The 13,963-nt window shown below is 66.0% G+C and overlaps 1 protein-coding gene across 2 annotated transcripts in view; it reads right to left on the bottom strand.

Annotated features, from left to right (window-relative positions):
- Positions 1 to 13,963, bottom strand: part of LOC115124996 (SH3 domain-binding protein 5-like) — a 40,134-nt gene that overhangs the window by 5,580 nt on the left and 20,591 nt on the right. Inside the window, exon 4 of one of the 2 annotated variants that reach the window (XM_065017887.1) lies at positions 266 to 430. The exons of the other annotated variant lie outside the window; for it this stretch is intronic. Coding sequence (XP_064873959.1) covers positions 266 to 430 — 165 coding nt within the window. The remainder of the gene's footprint in view (positions 1 to 265; positions 431 to 13,963) is intronic. 2 annotated transcript variants of the gene reach the window in all.

Here is a 13,963-nt window from a genome sequence, read left to right as displayed (position 1 = left end):
AAACTACATTCACTATTTGTCTGTGCCAGTAAAATGTTTTTATCTGCAATAATTCCGTCAATATCTGATGTATTTTAAAAATTATAAAGGTTCGGAGTATCTTCATCCATTGTCCAACTGTTGTATTTATTAGACTTGTTTTAAAACCTTTTAACAATTTTGATGACCATTGCTACTACAAATGCCTAATCAAGCTAACAAACCCAGTCAGTCACAGTCTGCACACACTGTACCTTTCCAGGACCAAGACTGTGTGTTTACCCACCCTGTTGGTGGCGTGGTTGAGCATCTCCTGCCAGGCTGAATCAAACTGTCTGCTGTCCTCCTCCAGGAGTCTCTCCTCTGCCAGGGCGATGGTCTCTTTAGCCGCCCCCAGGATCTCCACCGCCCTCTGAAACTCCCCCGTCGCCCTCTGGGCCTCCAGCTGGGCCTGGGGGGGGGTAATGAATGCTTTAACCTACTTTAATGAATAACTGAATACTTTATTTAAAGGGAAATGTACTTTGCACGATCCCGCTTGCAAAAATAGGTTTCTAACCTTCTGGTTATTATTCCTGGTTAAGTAATGGTTATATAAAAAACAGACAGGACGAGGAGGAGAGGGGATGGTGGTGAGGAGGAGAGGGGATGATGGTGGAGAGGAGAGGGGACGATGGTGGAGAGGAGAGGGAACGATGGTGGAGAGGAGAGGGGACGATAGTGGGGAGGAGAGGGGACGATGGTGGGGAGGAGAGGGGACGATGGTGGGGAGGAGAGGGGACGATGGTGGAGAGGAGAGGGGACGATGGTGGAGAGGAGAGGGAACGATGGTGGAGAGGAGAGGGGACGATAGTGGGGAGGAGAGGGGAAGGTGGTGGGGAGGAGAGGGGACGATGGTGGAGAGGAGAGGGAACGATGGTGGAGAGGAGAGGGGACGATAGTGGGGAGGAGAGGGGACGATGGTGGGGAGGAGAGGGGACGATGGTGGAGAGGAGAGGGGACGATGGTGGGGAGGAGAGGGGGACGATGGTGGAGAGGAGAGGGAACGATGGTGGAGAGGAGAGGGGACGATGGTGGGGAGGAGAGGGGACGAGTGGTGGAGAGGAGAGGGAACGATGGTGGGGAGGAGAGGGGACGATGGTGGGGAGGAGAGGGGACGGTGGTGGGGAGGAGAGGGGATGATGGTGGGGAGGAGAGGGGATGATGGTGGGGAGGAGAGGGGACGATGGTGGGGAGGAGAGGGGACGGAGGGGACGATGGTGGGGAGGAGAGGGGACGGTGGTGGGGAGGAGAGGGGACGGTGGTGGAGAGGAGAGGGACGATGGTGGGGAGGAGAGGGATGATGTTGGTGGAGAGGAGAGGGGACGGTGGTGGGGAGGAGAGGGGACGGTGGTGGAGAGGAGAGGGGATGATGGTGGGGAGGAGAGGGGACGATGGTGGGGAGGAGAGGGGATGATGGTGGTGGAGAGGAGAGGGACGGTGGTGGGGAGGAGAGGGGACGGTGCTGGAGAGGAGAGGGGATGATGGTGGTGGAGAGGAGAGGGGATGATGGTGGGGAGGAGAGGGGACGATGGTGGGGAGGAGAGGGGCTGATGGTGAGGAGGAGAGGGGACGATGGTGGAGAGGAGAGGGGACGATGGTGGAGAGGAGAGGGGACGATGGTGGAGAGGAGAGGGGACGATGGTGGGGGAGAGGGGACGATAGTGGGGAGGAGAGGGGACGATGGTGGGAGGAGAGGGGACGATGGTGGAGAGGAGAGGGGACGGTGGTGGGGAGGAGAGGGGACGATGGTGGGGAGGAGAGGGACGATGGTGGTGGGGAGGAGAGGGGACGATGGTGGGGAGGAGAGGGGACGATGGTGGGGAGGAGAGGGGACGATGGTGGAGAGGAGAGGGGGGACGATGGTGGTGAGGAGAGAGGACGATGGTGGGGAGGAGAGGGACGATGGTGGGGAGGAGAGGGGACGATGGTGGAGAGGAGAGGGACGATGGTGGGGAGGAGAGGGACGATGGTGGGGAGGAGAGGGACGATGGTGGGGAGGAGAGGGGAAGGTGCTGGAGAGGAGAGGGGACGATGGTGGGGAGGAGAGGGGCTGATGGTGAGGAGGAGAGGGGACGATGGTGGAGAGGAGAGGGGACGATGGTGGAGAGGAGAGGGGACGATGGTGCAGAGGAGAGGGGACGATGGTGGGGAGGAGAGGGGACGATAGTGGGGAGGAGAGGGGACGATGGTGGGGAGGAGAGGGGACGATGGTGGAGAGGAGAGGGGACGGTGGTGGGGAGGAGAGGGGACGATGGTGGGGAGGAGAGGGGACGATGGTGGTGGGGAGGAGAGGGGACGATGGTGGGGAGGAGAGGGACGATGGTGGAGAGGAGAGGGACGATGGTGGTGAGGAGAGAGGACGATGGTGGGGGGAGGAGAGGGACGATGGTGGGGAGGAGGAGGGAGAGAGGGGACGATGGTGGAGAGGAGAGGGGACGATGGTGGGGAGGAGAGGGACGATGGTGGGGAGGAGAGGGGACGATGGTGGGGAGGAGAGGGGACGATGGTGGGGAGGAGAGGGACGATGGTGGGGAGGAGAGGGGACGATGGTGGGGAGGAGAGGGGACGATGGTGGGGAGGAGAGGGACGATGGTGGAGAGGAGAGGGACGATGGTGGGGAGGAGAGGGACGATGGTGGGGAGGAGAGGGACGATGGTGGAGAGGAGAGGGGATGATGGTGGTGGAGAGGGGACGGTGGTGGGGAGGAGAGGGACGATGGTGGGGAGGAGAGAGGGACGGTGGTGGGGAGGAGAGGGGACGATGGTGGGGAGGAGAGGGGACGATGGTGGAGAGGAGAGGGGACGATGGTGGGGAGGAGAGGGGATGATAGGTGGGGAGGAGAGGGACGATGGTGGGGAGGAGAGGGGACGATGGTGGAGAGGAGAGGGGACGATGGTGGGGAGGAGAGGGACGATGGTGGGGAGGAGAGGGACGATGGTGGGGAGGAGAGGGGACGATGATGGTGGGGAGGAGAGGGACGATGGTGGGGAGGAGAGGGGACGGTGGTGGAGGAGGAGAGGGGATGATGGTGGGGAGGAGAGGGGACGATGGTGGGGAGGAGAGGGGATGATGGTGGGGAGAGGAGGGGGGACGGTGGTGGGGAGGAGAGGGGACGATGGTGGGGAGGAGAGGGGACGATGGTGGAGAGGAGAGGGGACGATGGTGGGGAGGAGAGGGGACGATGGTGGGGAGGAGAGGGGACGATGGTGGGGAGGAGAGGGACGATGGTGGAGAGGAGAGGGACGGTGGTGGGGAGGAGAGGGGATGATGGTGGGGAGGAGAGGGACGATGGTGGTGGGGAGGAGAGGGGACGATGGTGGGGAGGAGAGGGGACGATGGTGGGGAGGAGAGGGGACGATGGTGGAGAGGGGGACGATGGTGGGGAGGAGAGGGGACGATGGTGGGGAGGAGAGGGGACGATGGTGGGGAGGAGAGGGGATGATGGTGGTGGAGAGGAGAGGGGACGGTGGTGGGGAGGAGAGGGGACGGTGGTGGAGAGAGAGAGGGATGATGGTGGGGAGGAGAGGGACGATGGTGGGGAGGAGAGGGGATGATGGTGGTGGAGAGGAGAGGGGACGGTGGTGGGGAGGAGAGGGGACGGTGCTGGAGAGGAGAGGGGATGATGGTGGTGGAGAGGAGAGGGGATGATGGTGGGGAGGAGAGGGGACGATGGTGGGGAGGAGAGGGGCTGATGGTGAGGAGGAGAGGGGACGATGGTGGAGAGGAGAGGGGACGATGGTGGGGAGGAGAGGGGACGATGGTGGAGAGGAGAGGGGACGATGGTGGGGAGGAGAGGGGGACGATGGTGGGGAGGAGAGGGACGATGGTGGGGAGGAGAGGGGACGATGGTGGGGGAGGAGGGAGGGGACGATGGTGGGGAGGAGAGGGGACGGTGGTGGGGAGGAGAGGGGACGATGGTGGGGAGGAGAGGGGACGGTGGTGGGGAGGAGAGGGGATGATGGTGGGGAGGAGAGGGGATGATGGTGGGGAGGAGAGGGGATGATGGTGGGGAGGAGAGGGGACGATGGTGGGGAGGAGAGGGGAGAGGAGAGGGGGACGATGGTGGGAGGAGAGGGAGAGGGGGGGACGGTGGTGGAGAGGAGAGAGGACGATGGTGGAGAGGAGAGGGGCTGATGGTGGGGAGGAGAGGGGACGGTGGTGGGGAGGAGAGGGACGGTGGGGAGGAGAGGGGGACGATGGTGGGGAGGAGAGGGGATGATGTTGGTGGAGAGGAGAGGGGACGGTGGTGGGGAGGAGAGGGACGGTGGTGAGAGAGGAGAGGGATGATGGTGGGGAGGAGAGGGGACGATGGTGGGGAGGAGAGGGACGATGGTGGGGAGGAGAGGGGACGATGGTGGGGAGGAGAGGGGACGATGGTGGGGAGGAGAGGGACGATGGTGGGGAGGAGAGGGGACGATGGTGGGAGGAGAGGGGATGATGGTGGGGAGGAGAGGGACGATGGTGGGGAGGAGAGGGGACGATGGTGGAGAGGAGAGGGACGATGGTGGGGAGGAGAGGGGACGATGGTGGGGAGGAGAGGGGACGATGGTGGGGAGGAGAGGGGACGATGGTGGGGAGGTGAGGGGACGATGGTGGGGAGGGAGAGGGGGGGACGGTGGTGGAGAGGAGAGGGGATGATGGTGGGGAGGAGAGGGGACGATGGTGGGGAGGAGAGGGATGATGGTGGTGGAGAGGAGAGGGGACGGTGGTGGGGAGGAGAGGGACGATGGTGGGGAGGAGAGGGGACGATGGTGGGGAGGAGAGGGGACGATGGTGGGGAGGAGAGGGACGATAGTGGGGAGGAGAGGGACGATGGTGGGGAGGAGAGGGGACGATGGTGGGGAGGAGAGGGGACGATGGTGGTGGGGAGGAGAGGGGACGATGGTGGGGAGGAGAGGGGACGATGGTGGGGAGGAGAGGGGACGATGGTGGGGAGGAGAGGGGACGATGGTGGAGAGGAGAGGGGACGATGGTGGGGAGGAGAGGGGACGATGGTGGGGAGGAGAGGGGACGATGGTGGGGAGGAGAGGGGACGATGGTGGGGAGGAGAGGGGACGATGGTGGGGAGAGAGGGGACGATGGTGGGGAGAGAGGGACGATGGTGGTGGGGAGGAGAGGGGACGATGGTGGGGGGAGAGGGGACGATGGTGGGGAGGAGAGGGGACGATGGTGGGAGGAGAGGGACGATGGTGGGGAGGAGAGGGGACGATGGTGGAGAGGAGAGGGGACGATGGTGGGGAGGAGAGGGGACGATGGTGGGGAGGAGAGGGACGATGGTGGGGAGGAGAGGGGACGATGGTGGGGAGGAGAGGGATGATGGTGGTGGAGAGGAGAGGGGACGGTGGTGGGGAGGAGAGGGGACGGTGGTGGAGAGGAGAGGGACGATGGTGGGGAGGAGAGGGGACGATGGTGGAGAGGAGAGGGACGATGGGGAGGGAGAGGAGAGGGGACGATGGTGGGGAGGAGAGGGGATGATGGTGGGGAGGAGAGGGGACGATGGTGGGGAGGAGAGGGGATGATGGTGGTGGAGAGGAGAGGACGAGGGGAGGAGAGGGGACGATGGTGGGGAGGAGAGGGGACGATGGTGGAGAGGAGGGGGACGATGGTGGGGAGGAGAGGGACGATGGTGGGGAGGAGAGGGACGATGGTGGGGAGGAGAGGGGACGATGGTGGGGAGGAGAGGGGACGATGGTGGTGGGGAGGAGAGGGGACGATGGTGGGGAGGAGAGGGGACGATGGTGGGGAGGAGAGGGACGATGGTGGGGAGGAGGGACGATGGGGAGGGGACGATGGTGGGGAGGAGAGGGGACGATGGTGGGGAGGAGAGGGGACGATGGTGGGGAGGAGAGGGACGATGGTGGTGGGGAGGAGAGGGACGATGGTGGGGAGGAGAGGGGACGATGGTGGGGAGGAGAGGGGACGATGGTGGTGGGGAGGAGAGGGGACGATGGTGGGGAGGAGAGGGACGATGGTGGGGAGGAGAGGGACGATGGTGGGGAGGAGAGGGACGATGGTGGAGAGGAGAGGGGACGATGGTGGGGAGGAGAGGGGACGATGGTGGGGAGGAGAGGGACGATGGTGGGGAGGAGAGGGGATGATGGTGGTGGAGAGGAGAGGGACGATGGTGGGGAGGAGAGGGGACGGTGGTGGAGAGGAGAGGGGATGATGGTGGAGAGGAGAGGGGACGATGGTGGAGAGGAGAGGGGGCGATGGTGGAGAGGAGAGGGACGATGGTGGGGAGGAGAGGGGACGATGGTGGGGAGGAGAGGGACGATGGTGGGGAGGAGAGGGACGATGGTGGGGGAGGAGAGGGGACGATGGTGGGGAGGAGAGGGGATGATGGTGGGAGGAGAGGGGACGATGGTGGGGAGGAGAGGGATGATGGTGGGGAGGGGGACGATGGTGGGGAGGAGAGGGGACCTGAGGGGACGATGGTGGGGAGGAGAGGGGACGGTGGGGAGGAGAGGGGACTGGGTGGAGAGGAGAGAGAGGACGATGGTGGAGAGGAGAGGGGCTGATGGTGGGGAGGAGAGGGACGATGGTGGGGAGGAGAGGGACGATGGTGGGGAGGAGAGGGGACGATGGTGGGGAGGAGAGGGGACGATGGTGGGGAGGAGAGGGGACGATGGTGGGGAGGAGAGGGACGGTGGTGGAGGAGGAGAGGGGATGATGGTGGGGAGGAGAGGGGACGATGGTGGGGAGGAGAGGGGATGATGGTGGAGAGGAGAGGGGACGGTGGTGGGGAGGAGAGGGGACGGTGGTGGAGAGGAGAGGGGATGATGGTGGTGGGGAGATGGTGGGGAGGAGAGGGGACGATGGTGGGGAGGAGAGGGGACTGATGGTGGGAGGAGAGGGGACGATGGTGGAGAGGAGAGGGGATGATGGTGGGGAGGAGAGGGGACGATGGTGCAGAGGAGAGGGGACGATGGTGGGGAGGAGAGGGGACGATGGTGGGGAGGAGAGGGGACGATGGTGGGGAGGAGAGGGGACGATGGTGGAGAGGAGAGGGACTCCGGTGGGGGGAGGAGAGGGGACGATGGTGGGGAGGAGAGGGGACGATGGTGGGGAGGAGAGGGGACGATGGTGGGGAGGAGAGGGGACGATGGTGGGGAGGAGAGGGGACGATGGTGGGGAGGAGAGGGACGATGGTGGTGGGGGGGACGGAGAGAGGAGAGGGACGATGGTGGGGAGGAGAGGGGACGATGGTGGGGAGGAGAGGGAGATGGTGGGAGAGAGGGGACGATGGTGGGGAGGAGAGGGGACGATGGTGGGGAGGAGAGGGGACGATGGTGGGGAGGAGAGGGGACGATGGTGGGGAGGAGAGAGGGACGATGGTGGGGAGAGGAGAGGGGACGATGGTGGGGAGGAGAGGGGATGATGGTGGAGAGGAGAGGGGATGATGGTGGGGAGGAGAGGGGACGATGGTGGGGAGGAGAGGGGATGATGGTGGGGAGAGGAGAGGGGACGATGGTGGGGAGGAGAGGGGACGGTGGTGGGAGGAGAGGGGATGATGGTGGGGAGAGGAGAGGGGATGATGGTGGGGAGGAGAGGGGACGATGGTGGAGAGGAGAGGGATGATGGTGGGGAGGAGAGGGGACGATGGTGGGGAGGAGAGGGGATGATGGTGGTGGAGAGGAGAGGGACGGTGGTGGGGAGGAGAGGGGACGATGGTGGGGAGGAGAGGGGATGATGGTGGGGAGGAGAGGGGACGATGGTGGGGAGGAGAGGGGACGATGGTGGGGAGGAGAGGGGACGATGGTGGAGAGGAGAGGGGACGATGGTGGGGGGAGAGGGACGATGGTGGGGAGGAGAGGGGACGGTGGTGGGGAGGAGAGGGGACGATGGTGGGGAGGAGAGGGATGATGGTGGGAGATGAGGAGGGGACGATGGTGGGGAGGAGAGGGGACGATGGTGGGGAGGAGAGGGGATGGTGGGGAGAGGGGGGGGACGATGGTGGGGAGGAGAGGGGATGATGGTGGTGGAGAGGAGAGGGACGATGGTGGGGAGGAGGGGAGGTGAGGAGGGGATGATGGTGGGGAGGAGGGACGATGGGTGGGGAGGAGAGGGACGATGGTGGGGAGGAGAGGGGATGATGGTGGTGGGAGGAGAGGGACGATGGTGGGGAGGAGAGGGGACGATGGTGGAGAGGAGAGGGGACGATGGTGGGGAGGAGAGGGGACGATGGTGGGGAGGAGAGGGGACTGATGGTGGGGAGGAGGGGGACGATGGTGGGGAGGAGAGGGACGATGGTGGGGAGGAGAGGGGACGATGGTGGGGAGAGAGAGGGGACGATGGTGGGGAGGAGAGGGGACGATGGTGGGGGGAGGAGAGGGGACGATGGTGGGGAGGAGAGGGGACGATGGTGGGGAGAGAGGGGACGATGGTGGTGGAGAGGAGGAGATGATGATGGTGGGGAGGAGAGGGGACGATGGTGGGGAGGAGAGGGAGAGAGAGGGGGGATGATGGTGGGGGGACGAGAGAGGGGGAGGAGAGAGGGGACGATGGTGGGGAGAGGGAGGGGGGAGGAGATGGTGGTGGAGAGGAGAGGGGCGATGGTGGGGAGGGTGGAGAGGAGGGACGATGGTGGAGGAGGAGAGGGGACGATGGTGGGGAGGAGAGGGACGATGGTGGGGAGGAGAGGGACGATGGTGGGGAGGAGAGGGGACGAGAGGGGAGAGGGGACGATGGTGGGGAGGAGAGGGGGAGAGGGACGATGGTGGGGAGGAGAGGGGACGATGGACGATGGAGGGGAGGAGAGGGGATGGGAGGGAGGAGAGGGACGATGGTGGGAGAGGAGAGGGGACGATGGTGGTGGAGAGGAGAGGGGATGGTGGTGGAGGAGGGGAGGTGGGGAGGAGAGGGGACTGATGGAGGGGAGGGGATGATGGTGGTGGAGAGGAGGATGATGGTGGGGAGGAGAGGGGACGATGGTGGGGAGGAGAGGGGCTGATGGTGAGGAGGAGAGGGGACGATGGTGGAGAGGAGAGGGACGATGGTGGTGGAGAGGAGAGGGGACGAGGGTGGAGGAGAGGGGATGATGGTGGGGAGGAGAGGGACGATGGTGGGGAGGAGAGGGGACGATGGTGGGGAGGAGGGGGAGATGGTGGGGAGGAGAGGGACGGTGGTGGGGAGGAGAGGGGACGGGTGGGGAGGAGAGGGGACGATGGTGGGGAGGGGGAGAGGGGGGAGAGAGGACGATGGGGAGGAGAGGGACGATGGTGGGGAGGAGAGGGGACGATGGTGGGGAGGAGAGGGGACGATGGTGGGGAGGGAGAGGGGACGATGGTGGGAGAGGGGAGGGGACGGGTGGGGAGGAGAGGGACGATGGTGGGGGAGGAGGAGGGTGGGGGAGAGGGGACGATGGTGGGGAGGAGAGGGGACGATGGTGGGGAGGAGAGGGGACGGAGGAGAGGGGAGAGGGGATGATGGTGGGGAGGAGAGGGGACGATGGTGGGGAGGAGAGGGAGGGTGGGGGGAGGAGAGGGGACGGGTGAGGAGAGAGGGGACGATGGTGGAGAGGAGAGGGACGGGTGGGAGGAGACGAGGGGAGGAGAGGGGATGATGATGGTGGGGGGAGGAGAGGGACGATGGTGGGAGAGGAGAGGGGACGATGGTGGGGAGGAGAGGGGAGAGGGGACGATGGTGGGGAGGAGAGGGGACGATGGTGGGGAGGAGAGGGGACGATGGTGGGGAGGGGGGACGATGGTGGAGGAGAGGGACGATGGTGGGGGGAGAGGGAGGGTGGGGAGGAGGGGACGGTGGGGAGAGAGAGGGGACGATGGTGGGGAGGAGAGGGGACGATGGTGGGGAGGAGAGGGACGATGGTGGGGAGGAGAGGGGACGATGGTGGGGAGGAGAGGGGACGATGGTGGGGAGGAGAGGGGACGATGGTGGGGAGGAGAGGGGACGATGGTGGGGAGGAGAGGGGACGATGGTGGGGAGGAGAGGGAGAGGGGATGATGGTGGGGAGGAGAGGGGACGATGGTGGGGAGGAGAGGGGACGATGGTGGAGAGGGAGAGGGGACGATGGTGGGGAGGAGAGGGGACGATGGTGGTGGAGGAGAGGGGATGGTGGGGAGGACCTGCAGGGGAGAGGAGAGAGGGAGGGGACGATGGTGGGGAGGAGAGGGACGAGGTGGGGAGGAGAGGGACGATGGTGGGGAGGAGAGGGACGATGGTGGGGGGAGGGAGGAGGGTGGGGAGAGGGGACGATGGTGGGGAGGAGAGGGACGATGGTGGGGAGGAGAGGGGACGATGGTGGGAGGAGGGGACGATGGTGGGGAGGAGAGGGGACGATGGTGGGAGGAGAGGGACGATGGTGGGGAGGAGAGGGACGATGGTGGGGAGGAGAGGGGACGATGGTGGGGAGGAGAGGGACGATGGTGGGGAGGAGAGGGGACGGTGGTGGGGAGGAGAGGGGACGATGGTGGGGAGGAGAGGGGATGATGGTGGGGAGGAGAGGGGATGATGGTGGGGAGGAGAGGGGACGATGGTGGGGAGGAGAGGGGACGATGGTGGGGAGGAGAGGGGAGAGGTGGGGAGGAGAGAGGGACGATGGTGGGGAGGAGAGGGACGGTGGTGGAGAGGAGAGGGGACGGTGGTGGGGAGGAGAGGGGACGGTGGTGGAGAGGAGAGGGGATGATGGTGGTGGAGGAGGGAGAGGGGATGATGGTGGGGAGGAGAGGGACGATGGTGGGGAGGAGAGGGGCTGATGGTGAGGAGGAGAGGGGACGATGGTGGAGAGGAGAGGGGACGATGGTGGAGAGGAGAGGGGACGATGGTGGGAGGAGAGGGACTGATGGTGGGGAGGAGAGGAGGGGACGATGGGGGGGTGGGGAGAGGGGACGATGGTGGGGAGGAGAGGGGACGATGGTGGGGAGGAGAGGGACGGTGGTGGGGAGGAGGAGGGGACGATGGGGGGGAGGAGAGGGATGATGGTGGGGAGAGGAGAGGGGACGATGGTGGGGAGGAGGGGAGGAGAGAGGGATGATGGTGGGGAGAGGAGAGGGGACGATGGTGGGGAGGAGAGGGGACGATGGTGGGGAGGAGAGGGGACGATGGTGGGGAGGAGAGGGGACGATGGTGGAGAGGAGAGGGACGATGGTGGGAGGAGAGGGGACGATGGTGGGGAGGGGAGAGGGGACGATGGTGGGGGAGGAGAGGGGACGATGGTGGGGAGGAGAGGGGACGATGGTGGGGAGGAGAGGGGACGATGGTGGGAGGAGAGGGGACGATGGTGGGGAGGAGAGGGGACGATGGTGGGAGGAGAGGGGAGATGGTGGGGAGGAGGGGGACGGTGGTGGGGAGGAGAGGGACGATGGTGGGGAGAGAGGGACGATGGTGGGGAGGAGAGGGACGATGGTGGGGAGGAGAGGGGACGATGGTGGGGAGGGAGAGGGACGATGGTGGGGGAGGAGAGGGACGATGGTGGGAGGAGGACGGTGGTGGGGAGGAGAGGGACGATGGTGGGGAGAGAGGGGAGAGGGGAGGATGGTGGTGGGGAGGAGAGGGGACGATGGTGGGGAGGAGAGGGACGATGGTGGGGAGGAGAGGGGATGATGGTGGGGAGGAGAGGGGACGATGGTGGGGAGAGGAGAGGGGACGATGGTGGGGAGGAGAGGGGACGATGGGAGGAGAGGGGATGATGGTGGGGAGGAGAGGGGACGATGGTGGGGAGGAGAGGGACGATGGTGGGGAGGAGAGGGGACGATGGTGAGGGGAGGAGAGGGGACGATGGTGGTGGAGAGAGAGGGGACGATGGTGGGGAGAGGGGACGATGGTGGGGAGGAGAGGGGATGATGGTGGGGAGGAGAGGGGACGATGGGTGGGGAGGAGAGGGGACGATGGTGGGGAGGAGAGGGGACGATGGTGGGGAGGAGAGGGGACGATGGTGGGGAGAGAGGGAGAGGGGACGATGGTGGGGAGGAGAGGGGATGATGGTGGGGAGGAGAGGGGATGATGGTGGGGAGGAGAGGGACGATGGTGGGGAGGAGAGGGGACGATGGGAGGAGGAGAGGGACGGTGGTGGGAGGAGAGGGATGATGGTGGGGAGGAGAGGGGGGAGGAGAGGGGATGGTGGGGAGGGAGGAGAGGGACGATGGTGGGGAGAGGAGAGGGGACGATGGTGGGGAGGAGAGGGGACGATGGTGGGGAGGAGAGGGGACGATGGTGGGGAGGAGAGGGATGATGGTGGGGAGGAGAGGGGGGGGATGATGGTGGGGAGGAGAGGGGACGATGGTGGGGAGGAGAGGGGACGATGGTGGGGAGGAGAGGGGACGGGGTGGGGAGGAGAGGGGACGATGGTGGGGAGGGAGAGGGGATGATGGTGGGGAGGAGAGGGACGATGGTGGGGAGGAGAGGGACGGTGGTGGGGAGGAGAGGGGATGGTGGGGAGGGGGGGAGAGGGGGACGATGGTGGGGAGGAGAGGGGACGATGGTGGGGAGGAGGGAGGAGGGACGATGGTGGGGAGGAGAGGGGACGATGGTGGGGAGGAGAGGGGACGATGGTGGAGAGGAGAGGGACGAGGTGGGGAGGAGGGGGACGATGGTGGGGAGGAGAGGGGGATGATGGTGGGGAGGAGAGGGGATGATGGTGGGGAGGAGAGGGACGATGGTGGGGGAGGAGAGGGGACGATGGTGGGGAGGAGAGGGACGATGGTGGGGAGGAGAGGGGACGATGGTGGGGAGGAGAGGGGACGATGGTGGGGAGGAGAGGGACGATGGTGGGGAGGAGAGGGGACGATGGTGGGGAGGAGATGGTGGGGAGGGAGGGACGGTGGTGGGGAGGAGAGGGCGATGGTGGGGAGGAGGGGGACGATGGTGGGGAGGAGAGGGGACGATGGTGGGGAGGAGAGGGGACGATGGTGGGGAGGAGAGGGGGACGATGGTGGGGAGGAGAGGGACGATGGTGGGGAGGAGAGGGGACGATGGTGGGGAGGAGAGGGGACGATGGGACTGGGGAGGAGAGGGGACGGTGGTGGGGAGGAGGAGGGGGGATGATGGTGGGAGAGGAGAGAGGGATGATGGTGGGGAGGAGAGGGGACGGTGGTGGGGAGGAGAGGGACGGTGGTGGGAGGAGAGGGGATGATGGTGGTGGGGAGGAGAGGGATGATGGTGGGGAGGAGGGGACGGTGGTGGAGAGGAGGGGGATGGGTGGGGGAGGAGAGGGGACGATGGTGGGGAGGAGAGGGGACGATGGTGGGGAGGAGAGGGGACGATGGTGGGGAGGAGAGGGGACGATGGTGGGGAGGAGAGGGGACGATGGTGGGGAGTGGGGAGGAGAGGGAGACGATGGTGGGGAGGAGAGGGGACGATGGTGGGGAGGAGAGGGGACGATGGTGGGGAGGAGGGGACGATGGTGGAGAGGATGGTGGGGGAGGAGAGGGGACGATGGTGGGGAGGAGGGGGAGAGGGGGGAGGAGAGGACGATGGTGGGGAGGAGAGGGGGACGATGGTGGGGAGGAGAGGGGACGATGGTGGGGAGGAGAGGGACGATGGTGGAGGAGGAGAGGGGACGATGGTGGGGAGGAGAGGGACGATGGTGGGGAGGAGAGGGACGATGGTGGGGAGGAGAGGGGACGATGGTGGTGGGGGGAGATGAGGGGAGGGACGATGGTGGGGAGGAGGGGATGATGGTGGGGAGGAGAGGGGACGGGTGGGGGGACGATGGTGGGGAGGAGAGGGGACGATGGTGGGGAGGAGAGGGGACGATGGTGGGGAGGAGAGGAGAGGGGACGGTGGTGGGGAGGAGAGGGGATGGTGGGGAGGAGAGGGGACGATGGTGGGGAGGAGAGGGATGATGGTGGAGGAGAGGGGACGATGGTGGGGGAGAGGGGGACGATGGTGGGGAGGAGAGGGACGGTGGTGGGGAGGAGAGGGGACGGTGGTGGGGGAGGAGAGGGGACGATGGTGGGGGGAGGAGAGGGGATGATGGTGGGGAGAG

Source organism: Oncorhynchus nerka, linkage group LG4 (genome assembly GCF_034236695.1).
Source record: "Oncorhynchus nerka isolate Pitt River linkage group LG4, Oner_Uvic_2.0, whole genome shotgun sequence".
NCBI classification, from domain to species: Eukaryota; Metazoa; Chordata; class Actinopteri; order Salmoniformes; family Salmonidae; genus Oncorhynchus; species Oncorhynchus nerka.
This window is presented reverse-complemented; position numbering and strand designations above follow the sequence as displayed.